The sequence below is a fragment of the Trachemys scripta genome, chromosome 17 (genome assembly GCF_013100865.1).
Source record: "Trachemys scripta elegans isolate TJP31775 chromosome 17, CAS_Tse_1.0, whole genome shotgun sequence".
Classification (NCBI taxonomy): Eukaryota; Metazoa; Chordata; order Testudines; family Emydidae; genus Trachemys; species Trachemys scripta.
In genome coordinates, this window is record NC_048314.1 from 1,990,277 (window position 1) to 2,009,804 (window position 19,528).

The following is a 19,528-nucleotide window of genomic DNA, read 5'->3' on the forward strand; positions in this document are numbered from 1 at the left end:
AAGGAGCGGGGGGTAGGGGGCTGGGAGTTCTGGGGGGGAGCTGTCAGGGGGCAGGAGTGGGGAGAGGGATCGGAGCAGTCAGGGGACAGGGAGCAGAGGGGTTTAGATGGGTTGGGAGTTCTGGGGGGGGCTGTCAGGGGGCAGGAGTGCGGAGAGGGATCGGAGCAGTCAGGGGACAGGGAGCAGAGAGGTTTAGATGGGTTGGGAGTTCTGGCGGGGGCTGTCAGGGGGTGGGGAGTGGTTGGATGGGGCGTGGGAGTCCCAGGGGTCTGTCTGGGGGTGGGGGTGTGGATAAGGGTTGGGGCAGTCAGGGGACAAGAGGCAGGGAGGCTTAGATAGGGAGTGGAGTCCTGGGGGGCAGTTAGGGGCAGGGGTCCCAGGAGGGGGCAGTCAGGGGACAAGGAACGGGGGGAGGGTTGGGGGTTCTGGGGGGGCGGGAAGTGGGAGGGGCTAGGGCGGGGCTCCTCCCGTCCTCTTTTTTGCTTGCTGAAATATGGTAACCCTAGGGGAGGGGAGCGAGGGGGCTGGGCCGATCGCTCACCGCCGAACTACCGGGTAAGTGTAGACCTACCCCCAGAGACCGAGTCTTCTCCCATAAACTCACAGGAGAGACGGCCAAAGCAGTCATCAGTGCATGTCATCAGTGTCATCAGTGTCATCAGTGCATGTCACCCACTTCCTGTCTGTGTCCTCCTCCCCATCTTGCATTAATCCAGGAGAGCAGCATTCCCAACACCAGCCCTGGGGCGTCCCCTCTTCAGGCTTTTCACTACAGAGCTTTGTTTTCCTATCACGTAGCCGGCTTTTAGGCCACAGCAAGACTTCACCTTTTACCTCCTGATCATTTTCCTTAACAGTCTCTTGTGAGGGGCCAGCTCGGAACCTTTCTGAAAATCCAGGTGAATTATAACAATCGGGTCACTTTGATGTGTTTTTTTAAACCCCTCTGAATTGGGCTCAGCCCAACCTTGGCAGGCCTTGATGTTCCTCTGTGGTCAGATATTTTATAGCTCCTTTGGGAGGGGACAAGGGTTGGATTTGTATCTGTGCTTAGAATCATAGAATATTAGGGTTGGAAGAGACTTCAGGAGGTCCTCTAATCCAGTCCCCTGCTTGAAACTCTCCTGTCTCGTGCTGTGTGTGGAGGTAGATAGGTCTGTCCGTGATGGGGATGAGATGTCCATGAAAGATTCCCTTGTGGGGCCCGGGGAGGTAGAGCACCCTTAAATTTGATGCGCAGCGAATAGTAGTGATACCATTATTTGACACTGTCTCCAAGGAAATGTGGCCTAAAGGAACAGCTTGTCCAGAATGCTCTGCTGATACACAGTCCATGCCCTTCTGGAGCTTGTTAACTCATGTGAGTGTCCATGCTCAGAGATCCTGTCCTAAGCTGGGCCTCTCAGGAGCTGATCAGAATCTGCCCCCCGCTCCCAAGGTGGGAAAGTCATTGTGACACTTCTTGGGGCACCAGAGCTGTGAGTCACCTTGGTGCCCCCTGCCTCCAGCGTGAGGGAGTCTTACCTGTGCCAGCTGGGTGTCATCTCCCTGACAAACCAAGCTACTCAAACGCTCACCTCTGGGCTATGCCAGTCCTGCCCCTTGACAATAGATGCACCCAGCCCCTGAGTCCCTCCAAAGGTCCCCCTGTGGTGTCCTGCCCTGATCACGTGATACCCACAGAAATCCCAGAGCCTCCATTCCCAAAGGGACACTACCCCAGTTCAGTTATAGTAAAACAAAAGGAAGTTTGTGTAAGAAAGAAGAGAGATTCAAATAGAAACAAGTGTTAATGATGGAAACCAATGGTTACATACAAAGCAAAACAATCAAACATGAAGTAGTGCTGGCTCTTATTACCAGTTCCTTTTCTGAGCTAATAATGTAGATTCTCACCCCCAAAGTTCAGACTTTCACAGTGTTTGCTGGCCCCAAGGAGCCACAACCCAGTCTTCCATGAAGCACCCCTGCTTGTCCAGTTGCCTCCTCAGTGAATGGCCACAGAGTGTCTTTCTCTACCCTGTGATATACTGAATCAGTCTTTTCTCTTTATTCATAGACAAGGCGATCCCCTCGCTGTCATATGGTTCCTCCTCACTGCCAAGTGGTTTTGATCTTTATCGTTCTCTTTGATGGTTTTCCATTGACTTTTCTAAGTTGTTGCAGTGGTAGACAATTGAGCAATACGTTACACAACTAGCTAGCCAGAGAGGGGTGACAATTCCTTCTTGCTTGAATGGGCCGTCACCAAGACACATGATTTCCTGCTGCCTCACTTTCACTCCAAGGCCATAAGGGCATAATTTTCAGCATAGTGACATTATTCCTTAAATACAACCCGTACACACATCTCACAAGGAGTATTGATAAGTTACCAGCTTTCAGTGGAGACATGCTATTCTTTATGGATAAATGCTATGAAAGTGGTGTATTAGGTGTGGTGAGTTTGTCAGGTCTGAGACAGGAGTTGCTTGGAAAGAACAGCGAACCCTTTGCCAGCTAGCACCTGTGTCACAACCACCCTCTCATTCTCCTAGTTCTCCTGCCCCATCCATGCCTCTTCCCAAGCAGGAAAGAGAGACTGATCCCAATCCGAACCTGTCTGACTGGCTTATTTTCAGTGTGCCACATTCCGGTTTAGACGAGGTGCTTGCGATCCCCCCGGAATACTGGTGTTCCCAGCTGGCTCTGGGTGTTCGGAACCTGTTTGGAGCCCCAGCCTGGCAGGACTGCTGTCAGTACTTCACCAGTTAATATCAATGATGCTGACATTGAGCTTTGGGTGGCCATGGCTGCCACACGCTCACTCGCCTTTAATGACTTTTTTGGCCAAAATCTGATCCATAGAGCTGTGCACCTCAGAATACCTTACAGCACCCTGCCCAATATGGCTCCCACATGGAAACAATGGACATAACTGATGTACTCATGACACTGATGGCCTGCCACAGTGCCAAACAGGATCACAGGTTACTTTGGGGACATCTCCCTTAGGGACAGTGTGCTCCAGATCTCCAGACTGTAGCTCAAAGGGGTCCTGGAATTGCCCTTCCATCAGAGGTCATCAAAGGTCAAGTTGGTACATGGGATGTCTTCCTGTACTTGGTGTCCTGTAATGTACCAAATTGCAAGAGCCTGGCTCAGTGGGGGTGGAAATAAATTAATGGAGATATCCCATCTCCTAGAGCTGGAAGGGACTTTGAAAGGTCATTGAGTCCAGCCCCCTGCCTTCACTAGCAGGACCAAGTACTGATTTTGCCCCAGATCCCTAAGTGGCCCCCTCAAGGATTGAGCTCACAACCCTGGGTTTAGCAGGCCAATGCTCAAACCACTGAGCTATATCCCCCCACAGTGACGTGTCAGTCACCTGTCGTGGTGTCTGGATTGGGTCTCACTGCGTTAAGGCTGCATATATCAGTCATTGATAACGGGTTACTGAATGATTTATGGCACTCATAAGCATAAGCCCACGTTAGTAGCCTGTGTTAGTAGCCTGTGTTAGTAGCCTGGCTGTAAGCGCATCTGTAGGTGGTGTTACAGATGGGCATGGACCAAGGGTTCAAGACTCTCTAACAATCTCTTTGATTTGATTAACCATTTGGTAAAGCACCTGTTAGCCCTTTACTATGTTTACATAGAATCATAGAAATGTAGGACTGGAAGGAACCTCGAGAAGTCATCAAGTCCAGCCCCCTGCACTGTGACAGGATCAAGTAAACCTAGACCATCCCTGACAGGAATTTGTCCAACTTGTTTTTAAAAGCTTCCAATGATGGGGATTCCACAACCTCCCTTGGACACCTGTTCCAGAGTTTTAACTACCCGTAGAGTTAGAAAGTTTTACCTAATTTCTAACCTAAATCTCCCTTGCTGCAGATTAAGCCCATTACTACTTGTCCTCCTTCCAGTGCACCTGGAGAACAATTGATCACAGTCCTCTTTATTACAGTCTGTAACACATTGGAAGACTCTTACCAGGTCCCCCCTCAGTCTTCTTTTCTCAATCTAAACATGCCCAGGGTTTTTTCAACCTTCCCTCGTAGGATCAGGTTTTCTAAACCTTTGATCATTTGTGTTGCTCTCCTCTGGACTCTCTGCAATTTTCCCACATCCTTCCTAAACTGCGGTGCCCAGAATTGGACACTGTACTCCAGCTGGGGCCTCACCAGTGCCGAGTAGAGCCGGGACAATTACCTGCTACGTCTTACATACAGCATTCCTGTTAATACACCCCAGAGCCGTATTAGCCTTTTTTGCAGCTGCATCACATTTAGGGCGACCAGACGTCCCGATTTCATCGGGACTGTCCCGATATTTGCTTGTTTGTCCCGCGTCCTGACCGAAGCTTTTGATACAGTCTCCCACAGTATTCGTGCCGCCAAGTTAAAGAAGTACGGGCTGGACGAATGGACTGTAAGGTGGATAGAAAGCTGGCTAGATCGTCGGGCTCAACGGGTAGTGATCAATGGCTCCATGTCTAGTTGGCAGCCGGTTTCAAGCGGAGTGCCCCAAGGGTCGGTCCTGGGGCCGGTTTTGTTTAATATCTTTATTAATGATCTGGAGGATGGTGTGGACTGCACTCTCATCAAGTTTGCAGATGACACTAAACTAGAAGCCGTGGTAGATACACTAGAGGGTAGGGATCGGATACAGAGGGACCTAAACAAATAGAATCATAGAATATCAGAGTTGGAAGGGACCTCAAGAGGTCATCTAGTCCAACCCCCTGCTCAAAGCAGGACCAATTCCCAGCTAAATCATCCCAGCCAGGGCTTTGTCAAGCCGGGCCTTAAAAACCTCCAAGGAAGGAGACTCCACCACCTCCCTAGGTAACGCATTCCAGTGTTTCACCACCCTCCTAGTGAAATAGTTTTTCCTGATATCCAACCTGGACCTCCCCCACTGCAACTTGAGACCATTGCTCCTTGTTCTGTCGTCTGCCACCACTGAGAACAGCCGAGCTCCATCCTCTTTGGAACCCCCCTTCAGGTAGTTGAAGGCTGCTATCAAATCCCCCCTCATTCTTCTCTTCTGGAGACTAAACAATCCCAGTTCCCTCAGCCTCTCCTCATAAGTCATGTTTTAGAGGATTGGGCCAAAAAAAACCTGATGAGGTTCAATAAGGATAGAATCCCATGCACTGCTACAGACTAGGGACCGAATGGCTAGGTAGCAATTCTGCAGAAAAGGACCTAGGGGTCACAGTGGATGAGAAGCTGGATATGAGTCAACAGTGTGCTCTTGTTGCCAAGAAGGCTAACGGCATTTTGGGCTGTATAAGTTGGGGCATTGCCAGCAGATCGAGGAACGTGATCGTTCCCCTTTATTCGACATTGGTGAGACCTCATCTGGAATACTGTGTCCAGTTTTGGGCCCCACACTACAAGAAGGATGTGGAAAAATTGGAAAGAGTCCAGCGGAGGGCAACAAAAATGATTAGGGGTCTGGAGCACATGACTTATGAGGAGAGGCTGAGGGAACTGGGATTGTTTAGTCTCCAGAAGAGAAGAATGAGGGGGGATTTGATAGCAGCCTTCAACTACCTGAAGGGGGGTTCCAAAGAGGATGGAGCTCGGCTGTTCTCAGTGGTGGCAGATGACAGAACAAGGAGCAATGGTCTCAAGTTGCAGTGGGGGAGGTCTAGGTTGAATATTGGGAAACACTATTTCACTAGGAGAGTGGTGAAGCACTGGAGTGTGTTACCTAGGGAGGTGGTGGAATCTCCTTCCTTGGAGGTTTTTAAGGCCTGGCTTGACAAAGCCCTGGCTGGGATGATTTAGTTGGGAATTGGTCCTGATTTGAGCAGGGGGTTGGACTAGATGATCTCTTAAGGTCCCTTCCAACCCTGATATTCTATGATTCTATGATGTGCGGTCGGGACACTGGACAAACAAGCAATTTTGCCCTCCCGGAAGGGCTCTCACCTCACCCTCACCCGACTCCGCCCCCTCCTTCCCCTATTGGCTCCCTCCCCAAATCCCCGCCCTGGCCCCACCTCTTCCCCAAGCACATGGCATTCCTCCTCCCTCCCAGGCTTGCCGCTGTAATGGCGGCGAGCCTGGAGGGAGAGGGTGGTGGCTGGCTTCCAGTTCCTGGAGCTGGTGAGTACGGGCACTGGGCGGGCAAGGGGGCCGCGCCGCAGCCACGTGCGGTGCCCCCCCCCCCCGGGCCCCCGGCACATGTGGCGCGTCCCGCCGCCCTGCAGGGAAGGAGCCGCTGGAGCGCAGCCGAGCGGGAGAGGCACGGGGCTCCGGATCCCAGCAGCGGCGGGGGAGAGCGGCTCGGGGCCACACGAGTGGCCATGTAAAGTTTATCGGCTTGGGGTGGACCCCGGCTGGTCCTCGCCCCTGTGGGGGGTGGTAAGGAGCCAAGTCCTCCCCTCCCCCCTTGTCCTGGCTCCTCAGCTGAGCCCCCCCCCCCCGCCCCCCCCCTGGGGGGGCAGCACCCTTGCCTGCCCACCCGGTGCTTTCAGCTCCAGGAACTGGAAGCCGGCCACCACTCCCTCCCTCCAGGCTTGTGCCAGCATTCCAGCTTCAAGCCGGGGAGGGAGGAGGAATGCCACTCAGCTGAGGAGTCAGGATGGGGGGAGGGAGACTTGGCTCCCTACCTGGCCTGCGACGGCTGGAGAGACATGCTGGCACGGGGCGGGGACGCTACCCCCCTACAGGGCAAGGAGCCAGCCCCCCCCCCCCCCCCAGCCGATAAACTTTACGTGGCCACTCGCGCAGCCCTGCCGCTGCCGGGGTCTGGAGTCCTGCGCCTCTCCCGTTCGGCTGCGCTCCAGCGGCTCCTTCCCCGCGGGGTGACAGGACGCGCCGCATGTGTCCAGCAAAATGGCTTTTTTTATTTTATTTTATTTTTTTTTTTTTTGCTCCGCCCCCAGCGTCCCGATATTTCATGTCGGTGATCTGGTCACCCTAATCACGTTGTTGGCTTATAATCAGTTTGTGAACCACTATAACCCCCAGAGTCTTTTTTCAGTACGACTGCCTAGACCATTTCTCCCCATGTTGTAGTTGTGCATTTGATTTTTCCTTTCTAAGTGAAGTATTTTGCACTTGTCTTTATTGAATTACTTCTGGTTGAATTCAGATCAATTTTCCAATTTGTCACGGTCATTTTTGAATTTTAAACTTGTCTTCCAAAGTGCTTGTAACCCCTCCCAGCTTGGTGTCACCTGCAAACGTTATAAGTATATTCTCCATTCCATTATCCAATTCATTAATGAAAATATTGAATAATAGTGGACCCAGGCCTGACCCCTGCGGAACCCCACTAGATCCATCCTCCCAAGTTGACAGTAAACCATTGATAACTACTCTTTGATTACAGGATTGCAACTTGTTTCGCACCCACTTTATAGTATATTCATCTAGACCACATTTCCCTAGTTTGCCTATGAGAATGTCATGCAGAATTATGTCAAAAGCCTTACTAACATCAAGGTATATCATGTCTACTGCTTCTCCCCATGCACTACGTCAGTAATCCTCTCAAAGAAGGGAATTAAGTTGGTTTGGCATGATTTGTTCTTGACAGATCCGCACTGACTGTTCCTTATAACCCTGTTATCCTCAAGGTGCTTACCAGTTGATTGTTTAATAATTTGCTCCAATATCTTTCTAAGCACTGAAGTTAGGCTGACTGGTCTATGGTTCCCTGGGTCCTCCTTGATCCCCTTTTAAAGCTAGGTGCTGTTTGCGCCCTTCTCCAGTCTCCTGGGACCTCTCCCATCCTCCAGGAATTCTCAAAGATAATAGCTAATGGCACTGAGATTGCTTCAGCTAGTTCCTTAAGTACCCTGGGATGAATTTCATCAGACCCTGCTGACTTGAATAGATCTAACTTATCTAAACATTCTTTAACATGTTCTTTCCCTCTTTTGGCTTGTTCCTGCCCTCTGGTTGTCAGTATTCATTTTATTGAGTATCTAATTATCATTCATCTTTTCAGTGAAGACTGAAGCAAAATAGGCATTAAGTAACTCCGCTTTCTTGATGACACAGTTGTTAGCTCTCCTTCCCCACTAAGTAGAGGACCTGCACTTTCCTTTGTCTTTCTCTTGCTCCTAATGTATTTAAAGAACGTCTTATTGCCAGGTGTAACTCATTTTGTGCCTTAGCCTTTCTGATTTTGCCCCTACACACTTGCGCTATTTTCTTTTGTACTCTTCCTTATCCATTTGGCCATGTTTCCACTTATTGTAGGATTCCTTTTTGATTTTCAGGTCATTAAAGAGCTCCTGATGGAGCCATATTGGCCTTTTACTAATCTTCCTATTTTTCCTTCGCATATGAATAGTGTGCAGTTGTGCCTTCAATATTGTCTCCTTGAGGAATTGCCAGCTCTCCTGAATTCCTTTTTCCCTTCCATTTTCTTCCCATGGGACCTTGCTCCACTTCTCTGAGTTACGCTGAAGTGTGACACTGCAGGGTGCCCTGCAGTGGCTGGGGCATTGTTACTGAAACCACTGAGGGTGTTTGAGCCAGGGACGTCTGGCAGGGGATCTTGCCCAGACCAGCCTCCCTGCTGAAAGCAGAAACCATTACAGGGCCAGACTAAAGCGGCAAAAGACAGAGACACCACTGCCTCGCATGCAGCTATGTCTCCAATGCCAAAGACCCCTGGCAGGTTTGAGAGGTTCACCCAGTGCTCACCCAGCTCCAGTGCGGTCATTCCAGTCCTCTCCAACGGCAGAGGGGGCACCCTGGGGAGACGTTCTCCCTCACCCAGAGGCCCCTGGATGTGTCTCTGGGTTGCATGCAGGCAGGCCGTGGTGGAGCACGAGCAGTTAGATATCTGATATCCTAGTGCCCTGCTGTGCTTGGGCCAGTGGCTGCCAGGCTGTCTTCAGTGGGCATAGCTGCATCAGAGGCAGTGGTGCCTCTGTCATTCTCCCCTGGGAATTCTGCCTCGGGAGGGCAGCTTTAAATCCCTGCCCATGCTCCACGGGAGCTCAGCTGGAGGGAGGCTGCTTAGGAGATGCATTGAGTCAGGTAATCGCCTAGTCAGGCCAGCCCTGCCCACTTTCTCCGCTGCACCAGCTAGCGCTAGGCCCGGAGGGGAGTGGGGTTTGGAGCAGATTCTGGCAGTCAGGTTCACAGCCCGGGTTGGCCATGGAGCAGATGCTGGCAGGCCGGTCTCAAACACTGGCACTTGGGGTGAGGTAGGGGAGCTGCAGTCAGGACAGGTGCAGGACTCTCTCTGGCCGGAGTGCCTTGCTGGGCTTGTCTAAAGAAGTGCGGCGCTGCCTGCTTATTTCAGTGCTGGCTTGCGGGAGAAGGGGATGCTTCTAGGGACCCTGCTCCTTGCAGCCTCTCTGACTTATGGCCCGGCAGCACCTCTTCCCATGCCAACAGCTGCTTGCGGGGGAGGAGCAGGGACGGGATCGGTGTCCTGAAAGAAAACCATTTATGATAGCCACTCAGCTCCACGTGTGATCCCTCTGCTGTGCCCGTCTCCCAGTGCCGCGTCCCCCCTGGCCCTCGTCTGTCTGTGAACTTGAGGATCTCCTGTGTGAGCAGAGATCGTAAGGCCTTGTTCTGTAGAGCCTACCAAGTGCCTGGGTTGATGCCCTCTGATGTCCATTGTATAAACTGGCCTGTTGAAACACTGGAAATAACTGACCAGTGCGATCCTGCTCTCACCCCAGGGATGGGCAAGGGCATTAGTTCTGGTGTCTATGCCAATAACCGGACATGGCTGCTGGCTAGCATCGGGTGTGTGTTTCCCTGCAGGAGGAGAAGATTTATGTTCAGCACCGAATTAGAGAGAACAAAGGACTGGTCTGGGACCTGCTGAGCCGTGGGAACGCTCACATCTACCTGGCGGGGTGAGTATCTCGCTGCACCAGGAGTGCTGCTCTCCCACGGCAGGTCTGGTTCACATTGTAATTGGGCACCATCTTTCCTCCCATTAACAGGCTAGCGGTGCCTCAAGAGACAGGGAATCACTTCCCCAGCCGGCAGGGCAAGACCTTGCGGCGCTAAGCGGCCCGCACTCCCATCAGCACAGGCTGCCAGGCGAGGCCCTAGCAGAGCGAAGTGGGCACAGCCTGCCATGGGCACAGCCGGCTGGTTCAGGCACTGGCAGGAAGTGGGGTCGCGTAGAGCTGTAGGTGGGTTTGGTAGCTGGAAGCAGTCAGTTGGGGTTAGCCACCCTGCACACCTCTCCCTGTGTGATCGCAGTATTTCATGAACGGAGAACACACACTTCTGAGGGCCATGCTCATGGTATCTGAGCACCTTGTACAGAACTCAGAAGTCCAGGGATTTCCCCGAACAGAACATACTGTGCTGATGGCCAGAGGACCTACCTAAGGGACTGGGAGCCAGGGATCCATTGCAAACCGGATTCCAGTCGTCCCCACAGGGGAGAGAGCCTGACTATGGTACCCCAACCCTGGTGACTTGAGGCTCTGTAGTGCAAGTGCAAACCAGCATTATTACTAAGATGACACAAAAATACCCTCCCCTCTCTAGCTCCCGGTGAGTTCCACCCGAGCACCCCGGGCCACGGAACTCTGAGATTACTGGGGCCTAGACCACTTAGGGCCTTATAAACAGCCAGGCACTCAGCAGTCACTTGTCAACCAATGCAGAGCGCACACAGCATACCTGTCCGTGTGCCCCCGGCCCATCCTGCATCAGCTGAGGCTTTCAGCCCCAAACAGAGCTACGTTAATGTGGCTGAGGGTGACGGACATGAGTGAGCACGGTGTGGCCCACATCCGAGACGGGAGAGGACGTCTGCCAGCTGCCGGCAGGGGCCACCATTGCTGTGTGGGACTACAGGAGTGAAGACACAGCCAGCGAGACCCTAAAACTTCCAGTCTTCTTGGCAATATGTTCCTGGTGGTCATTGCCAGTTCCTTCAGAAGGGTGTGCTTCTCTTTGCCAATCAGTATCCCCTCCAGCATAGCGGTGGTACTGCCGCTCACAGTATCTCATCCAAGCCTGCCTGCCTGGCCCTCCATACACACACAGCCCTCTGGGATCCCAGGGTAAGGCCCAGGGAAAGGAAGAGCCCAACATAATCTTCAGGAAAGAACAAAACTATTAAAGCCCCATCTCATAGGAGAGCCAATCCGATTCCAAATCACCAGTAACCCGTGTCAGTGCGCCATGTCAGACAGCTTTCCTAGCTCCTTAGAGTTTCCTGCCTCGCTCCATTAGTACCTTGGAGAATGACTTCCTGGAGCAGCCTCTCTCTCCTCTGGCCAGGCCTCCACGTGCTGCCTGACTCCGTCCCTGCCTTGCATCCTAGCCAGGTTACACTCGTGAGCCTTGTCACTGGCTAAACATTGTGCAGCTGCCTCGAAACAGCCCCTGAGATCTCTGCCCAGAACCTAGTGCTCACGAATTCTGACCTGAGCCCAGTCAAATCCCGACTGCTGTTAATCAAAGAGTGGGTCTAGTGGTTAGAGCAAGGCTGGGGAGCCAGGAGATCTGGGCTTATTCCTGGCTCTGCTGCTGACCCACGCCAAGTCACGTCACCTGTCCACCTTCATTCTCCCATCTGTTGAATGAGGGTAAGACTTGCTTGTCTTAACCTCTTCGCTGATCCTGGGGGTGAGAGTGACCTCCTCTGCAGTCCTGGAAGTGCGCACTAGGTCTTCCTTGGCCACCCAGGACACGCCATCCTCCCCGGGGCACCTCTCCCGCTGGCTGCCTGGATGAGCAGTGTCCTCTGGCCGGAGACCCTCCGGTTTAAGGTTCAGGAAACATTTCAAAACTCCATCATCCCAAAGACCAACTGGCCACCATTTTCCAATGGAGGAGCCGACCCCCAGGCACCTGGCTCCAGCGCTAGGCACCCAAAGGGGAGAGAGACCTGTCTGGGCATGTGCCTTGTGTGTGTGGGCTCAGAGTCTGTCAGGGCAGCCCCAGCCGCTTCCTGCCACCCATGTCTGTGAGTCTGGGCACTGCAGTGACCACCCCCCTACTCTGCGTTTTGTCTTTCAGTGGGGGTTGGTGTTGCCAGACAGTCCCTAGGGTAGGTGTCCCAGTGACACACACTCATCGGTTCCCAGGCCAGTGGGGAACCCTGTTGTGACACACCCAGAGCACAATCCAGACCAGTGAGTAGTGAGTCACCCCTGCCCTCTAGCATGGGCTGCCCTTTTCACTGCTCTGCTGCTGCTGCAGTTCACAAACAGCCTACAGCAGGTAAGTCACTCCCGGCTTCAGCTGTGTGTCCCAGCCACACCCAGGCTCTGCATTATCCTGCCGGGCCCCAGCACACTCCCGGCCCAGCGTTCCCCAGAAATGTACGTCTCGTCCTGCCAGACCTCTCCTGGACAAGACAGGCTCATATCAAATCCATCAGTGTATGAACAGAAAGATTGATATGCACCAATCTTGTTACCCCAGATGGAGTTTCTGGAACACACCGGCTTAGCTAAAACAATAACGCAAGTTTATTAACTACAAAGAAATAGATTTGAAGTGAATACAAGTAATGAGGCATAAAAGTCAGACATGTTACAAGAAAAATATGGATAAAACGCAACTAATGGCTAATGTAACAAACTCTGTGAAACTCCAGGTGAAGCTTTTCTCACCCTATGCTCTCAAGAGTCTTACTGGCCAAACGTCTTCAGCCAGGACCCCTTCTTCTGGGTAATGGCTGCTTCTCTTGTTCCTTCTGGTGCAGTGAATCGATGCACAGAAAGAGAGAGAGGAGGAGGGGATCTATTGGGGTGTCTGCCCCTTCCCTTTATCGTCCCGTCCTCCCTTTGCGAAGCATGTCCTGCTGGGAGCACAGGGACAGGCAGACTCTGTGGACGGGAACTCCATGCTGTTTCTTTGCTAAGATGTAGTTTTCATCTTTCCTGCTAAAGATTGGCCACTTAGCAGGTTGACTTAGCCCACTGATCTTGTTTACCCCTGGCTGAGGCATCAGCTTGCCCTTTGTCTCCAAGGAACCGGTTTGGCCACTCCCCAGACTTGGAACGTGTGTGAGTAATTCACATACAACATTGCCACACGTATTTTTCTAGGACAATAATGACCAGCAAATTATGAGTTTTCAAACGATGCCCTGCCAGGCCTGCTGTGTACAAAGATTATTACAGTAGTGGACATGGGTATATTCCGGGGGGGGCCAAACTGTGACTCGCGAGCTGCATGTGGCTCTTTTACAGGGCCCCACCCCCACCCATTCGCCACCTACCAGACTTGGGGGGAGCTCCGGACCCCTACCTTGCAGCAGGGTGGTGGGGTAGGGGCTTCTGCCCAGCATGGAGGGCGGTGGCGGGGCTTCAGCCCCACGGGGAGCACCTGCAAGTCCTTGGGGCTTCAGCTGGAGCAGAGCCGAAGCCCCAAGCCCGGCTGATGCCTCCTGCGGGGCAGAAGTCCTGAGTCCCAGCTGCTGCAGAAGCCCCGAGCCCCAGCTGGTGTGTCCCAGCTCTTGAACTTCTGAAGATTGTGGGATGTGGCTCGGCGGCTCAGTAAGTTTGGCCACCCCGGTATATTCTGTCACACCCGTCGTCATCCATTCTGATCTGTAGAATACAGGCTATAGGACTGCCCTGCATTAATTCCTGTTTGAACTCGTGAAGATGGTTAGAAACCCCCCAGCCTGGATTTAAAGTTGTGAGGGTCAGGTTCATTGACCAGCTGCTTGGCACAGTTTCACAGACCAAGACTCAGAATGGTCAGAGAGACAAGAGAAATCCCACAGTCTCTTTGATACCCTGCAGCCCAAAGAAGTGGATGCAGTGGCCGTACCCATAAATGAAGGTGCCGTAGAGCCAGCAAAGGACCGTGGCTAACTCCTGTGGAAGGGCTGATGGAAGGTAATGCGTCCCGCAGAAAGGACTGCCCCCCATCGTGGGATACAGACATTGGGCAAGTCCAGGAAACAGCTGAAGTTCCAGACAGTGACATGAACCTCCCTCATGCCCTCCTGAGACCCTCTTCCGGAGCGCGTCCCTCTGGCCTTGCAGGACATCACGGTTCATCCAGCTCGCAGGGGACCTTTGTTTCATAGTAAGGGGCAGACAATATCATCACCCAGTGTTACCATACAGCCTGTCCATGGTCCCAAGGGTCTTCACTGAATGCCTGCCTGTATGGGCATTCTGCTCAGGACCCTGGGAGTCTGCGTATCCACCTGGCTGACTGACTGATTCAATGTAGATTGTCTCAGGAGGCCTTTCCGCTCTAACTGTGGTCAGCAAATTGATTCAGGCCATAGGGCTGGTAGGCAGCCTGCCAAAATCCATGCTGGTGGCTAACCAAAGCCACGTGAGTTTATAAGGGTGGCCCTGGACTCCAAACAAGCCAACACTCTCCTGCTATCCTGACCCTCTTCTGCAGACTACAGAAGAGCCGTGGCAGCCCTAGATACGCTGGTATCATATTCCACCGCCAGTTACTAAATAGTGAGGGATATCTCCCACCTAAGAAATCCCTTCAGAGAAGATCCTTGGTGATCAAAATCACTCTAAAGACAATAGATGTATACATACATACATACATGAAATAATACTCGGAAAACCCCAACAATCTACAGGGACGCCTTAAGGCTGCTGCGCTGTGACGAAACGGCCCGGCTTTATACTGTGGTTTGTGATGTGGGGAGGTGAGTCCATGACTCCGTAGTTGGCCGTGTCCTTGGTTTTGAGGGTTGAGCTTGGAGCTGAACTGAGATAGTGGCCCTGTTTGCCAGGGAATGGCCACAACAGTTTTTGGAACCCAAGGTTTGGTTTGGGTCTATGTATCCGGGAAGCCCCCCGGCCTCCCTCAGTGCAAAGCCAGACAGACTGCCCCTGTCGTGCCGAGGAGTCTAATGCCCGGGAACCCCTGCTTGCAGCCATGTGCCTCAGCTGCGTTCCCACAGGCACATACTCCCTGCTGGGCGCTGGACCCCCTGTCTGGCGAGCGCATTGGTTCAAGTGTACGCTGCTCTGTGTCCAGCGCCGTGCCCAGGGGCGCTATGCTGCCGTGAGTGGTTATAAAGCCACCGCACAGGAACTGACCCGCAAGGCAGCCGATGGGCTGCATCAAGGGGAGCCAGGCTAGCCCTGCTGGGAATAGCTGCGTGCTCACGGCAGGGCTGGAGAAAGGGCTTGAGTGTCACTAAGATGGAGCTCGCCCTTGTACTGGTCAGGACAGCACAGCTGGGTTTGGTCCCATGACCGGGCCAACAAAGCTGAAACCAACCCTTACTGCGCAGCTCTGGGAGTGAGAGAGACCTGTATCCAGCCCACCATGGGGCCTTGGCGAAGCAATGTGGGGGACTGCAGAGAAAGCCCTGCCCTGGCCCCATCAGTGATAGGAATGAACAGAGCTGGCCTTACGGGGGAGCTGGAGGGGCTGATGTGTTGAGACTGTCCTGTGTTCTGCTTTGCAGTTACAATAGAGACTTTCTCTCTTCCAGAAATGCCAAGCAAATGCCGGCAGCAGTAGCAGAAGCCCTAAAATCCGTGTTCCAGTTGGAAGGGGACCTGTCCCCCTCAGAAGCCGAGGAGTATCTAACAGCCTTGGAAAGAGCCCATCGCTTCCAGATGGAAACCTGGTCGTAAGTCTGGAGCCGAGCCTTGGACTGCCTGCTCCTGGCCATTCCCCCGCCCAGCCAAATGCTTGTAGCTATGTGGGAGTGTCCAGGCACAGACAACGTCCAATAAACCCGTCAGCACCTTGTATCAGCCTCACACTTCAGTCCGAGGGCGTCTCAGTTGGCACAGTTGCCCTGCCGGTGACAGGGTGTTGATCCTGGAGGTGGCTGGGTTTGTCCCCACACCAGCCCCTGCACCCATAGCAGCAGCGTCAGTGTCCGTCACGCTGCCTATTTACGTGCGCACCGCACCCCTGGCCTGGAGGGGGCGCTCAGTCTCCTTGCCAAGCCGTGCTGGTGCTTTGCCTGTCTAGGCCAAGGCGCCAGACTTCTCACGCTGGCCACAGAACAGCTGTTTGATGGATTCGAGCTGGTATCTGTGGAGCTGGCCAAGGGGTGTTAGCGAGGGGCTGCGTAGATATGTGCTCTCTTCAGGAACGGGAAGTTTCTATTCACCTGTCATCTTTCCTAGGCGGAGCTCAAAGTGCTGAGTCACGTTATCCCCATCTCTAGAGGGGAAACTGAGGCGCAAAGAGGGGAAATGGCTTGCCCAAGGCTAAGTGAGTCCATGGCAGAATCATGAGTATACCCAGTCACCCACCCATGTAAACAAGGCCATGCTGTCCTGTATTTCCTCTCTGAGAGTCTGCCTCCTGCTGCAGAATGGTGGTGTCATGTAGGGAAGCTAGTGAGTCCCTGAATACTTGAAGCAGGTGTCACTGATGCCAGTTCACCTTCCGGAGTCTGCCAGTAGCCTGAACGCATGACTCAGAGAAGTGTGAGCTTCCCCACTCCTCCAGGAGCTGAGCCCACACCTGCTAAGGATAGTTTAAATGGGGCATAAGTCACTGGTTCCCTGCCCAGTCTCTAGTGGCCTCCTGTATCACCTCCGAGCCAGCAGCCCAAGCAGCCAAGCCTCCTCCCACGCAGTTCTGTGCCACGGAGGCAGCTGAACACGGGGCTGTCCCAGTGAATGTATGCAGAACCTGCACTTGGAATCTGGAGGGGGGCTGGGGGCTGCGGTTTAGCTGATCCAAGGCCCAGCCACACCTGGAAGGGGAAGACTTCTCCAGGAGCCACATTCACTCTTAGCAACAGCTGTGTGCAGGGCTCCCGGTGAAGGTAGCCAGTGCTTTCCCCCCTTCCTAGGCTCCAGGGGTGCTGGCACATGGGTCCCAGCTGGCAGAAATGGGAGTGGAAGCAGCGTCTGCACATCCATGCCTGTGCCCCACACATCCTTGTGCTCCAGTACAAAGGGCCAGAGGGAGGGGTGCACCCACCACCACAAGTCAGTTCCTTCCCAGCTGTCTGCGGCTCGAGGTGGAGCGTTACGGCACTGCTGGTTCGCCGCACAACTCACTTCTATTCTTTTATTTCTGGACGTGTTTCTCCTTTTGTTTGTTGTTTAGCACAGACTTGGGTGTTCGGGGACTCCCCGCCCCTTTCTTTGTAATCAGGGCCTGCTTTGACCTCAGCCCGTTTGTTGGTGGCCTTCCCCAGGTGGGTTAGGCCAAAACCCCTGGGTTCAAACCCTGCCAGACCTGTCACAGACCATTCCGGCTGCCTCCGCTACCTTGGAGAGCCCCACTGTGACGAACTGGGCTTGTTCTCACTGTGGTCTGTGAATGCTGACAGGGGAGTGTGGCTGGAATAGTCTGCATTGGAGGATGGGAGACAGCCCGAGGGCGCATACCTGAGTGTGTAACATGAGAACCCAGGAAGGGGTTGAAGGCCAGGTGACTCCTTATCCCGGGAAACTGAACAAAGGCTGTGGGAGGGGTCGCTGAAGCCAGAGTGTGGGAAGCAGGCTGGAGAGATGGCTGGGAGGCAGAGATGGCTCTGACCTCCCAAGGGGGGCTGGGCTGGGATGCCCGGGGACCCCAAGATGGACCTAACTGAGGGGGTCCCTGTTGTCTGTGCCTGCAAGACCTGTCTTGGACTGTATTCCTGTCATCCAAATAAACCTTCTGCTTTACTGGCTGGCTGAGTCGCAGTGAATCGTAGGAAGCCGGGGGTGCAGGGCCCTGAGTTTCCCAATACTCCGTGACACCCACATCCCCTCTAAGTATAGGGGCTGCTCCAGCTTTGAGAGCAGATCCAGAGAGCTGAGGGAAGACTTATGGAGCGTTCCCTGAGAGCTGTGGGGTCTGATTTCCTCTCCCCCCACCCCCGTACATCGGTGTAGCTGCTTGAGGGGCACGCCGGTGGCTGAAGAGCTTAGGTGCAGCTTAGGATACTTTGAAGCTTCAGAGGAGGAAAAGGCCCATTCACCAGAGAGAGACTCAAAGGAGGGAAAAGTCTCCTCTAAGGCCAGGGAGCACGGAGACCTCACGTCCTGCTGTTGAGACTGCTGAGGCTTCTCCCTGCCCTAGGACCAACAGGAGTCCTCTGGCCAGAGCCCTCCAAACAGAGGGTCAGCTTAAAGAAATCCTCTTAGACACGTGCTCCGGTATCATCTTCCCCGGGTCACAGCCACAGAGAACGCACGAAGCGTTCATCTGTGCCATCCCCAGCACTGCTCAGCGGGCCTCACCCTCAGGAACAGGGTCACCATTACCAACCAGGTGGCTCTCCCGTGAGGATCTCTGAGTCATGGAAGACCCCGAATCCCCTCTGCTGAGAGGTATCGACTATGCTTGCTGATGTCGTAGGAAGAGGGCCTGAAGCAAGCCCATGTATCAGAGGCCTGGTCTGAGGCCTGAGGCCTGGGCTAAAGTAGTCAAAACTTTGCTGCTATAAAGCAAAGTTAAGTTGTGAGCAAGAGGCAGGCCCTGCTCCCGGAATCTAGCAAGAACAGGGCTGATATTGCAGAAACACACATTCCTAAGTGCTGCTAGGCATAAGAATATAAACACAAGCACATTCCAGGTAGGTGGTACCACAACACCTCGATGCCAAACACATTCCCCAAAGAGAACAGGAACGCACTGACCCATCCTACAGATAAGGTCAGGATAACAGTGTGATGGATAGAGACGTACAAGGTGATGGGAGGTAATTGGCTACGTCAGAGGGTGTCAACTAACTACAGCAGAGGGGCAGTGTGTAACTCGTTTGTACTGATGTATTAAAAGATATCTCAGAGGGAGTGTCTTTGGCTGTCTGGGGATAATGGAAAGTCCCACTATTAACTGAGCTAGTCCATTGCAACGGTCATCCATGTGTTAGTGTGCCTGTAACCATTGAGCCAAACCATTAGAAGTGCTTCGTTGACAATAAACCTGACCAAGTGCCTTCCCTATGAACCAAGTCTGTGGATTTATTGGGCCGTTTGATCACAGCCTGCTGTACGGGCTTTCTGGCTGGAGTCAGTACAGCACGCAGAAAGAACACACATGCAGCCAAACATCTGATGACAGCTGGTACCAACACACCCCCTCAAACCAGAATCCCTGGTGATGCTACAAAGACTCAACCACCAATACCAACACCATAGCTCCCCTCTGAATATGGGAGATGACACCTCTTGGACTTGGATATTTCTGTCCAGGACTCCACCACTTTCCCATTCCAACCTCCCTCCCTAGAAGTCTACTCCTAGGAGGAGACCTCAGGAACCAGCCAATGTCTTACCCATCAACCTTGGTAGGAACACCCTTGGGGTACCACTCCTTTCCTCTGTGCTCCACCACAGGGTTTTTGGAACCCTTGGGCCCCTTATGGTGACCAATTTTATAGGTGCCCTCATACAAGAGGACCCACCTGGATCAGCAGCTACTGGTACCTCAGGACCCTCCTCCCCAGGAGGACACCCCCAAGAGGAGCAGGAGGTAAGAGATGAGACCCCACTATCTAATACCTGACGAGGCCCCCACCCTATGCAGAGGATTTCAAGGCCTTTCAAGAGCTGATAAAAGAATATCAGAAGCCTGGCCAAGCCCTTTGGAGGAAATACAAGAAATACAATGCTCCCTGGTTGAGTATTTGTTGCGGATTGTGGGGGAGTTAGGGCCCTGCACCCCTCTTC

The 19,528-nt window shown here is 53.2% G+C and overlaps 1 protein-coding gene across 1 annotated transcript in view; it reads left to right on the forward strand.

Moving 5' to 3' along the window:
- NDOR1 (NADPH dependent diflavin oxidoreductase 1) overlaps nt 1-15,647 on the forward strand; it is a 35,734-nt gene extending 20,087 nt beyond the window's left edge. Inside the window, exons 2-4 of the mRNA XM_034752007.1 lie at nt 858-899; nt 9,738-9,832; nt 15,385-15,647. Of these exons, the coding sequence (XP_034607898.1) occupies nt 858-899; nt 9,738-9,832; nt 15,385-15,529 (282 nt within the window). The 3' untranslated portion in view covers nt 15,530-15,647. The remainder of the gene's footprint in view (nt 1-857; nt 900-9,737; nt 9,833-15,384) is intronic.
- The last annotated feature ends 3,881 nt before the right edge of the window (nt 15,648-19,528 follow it).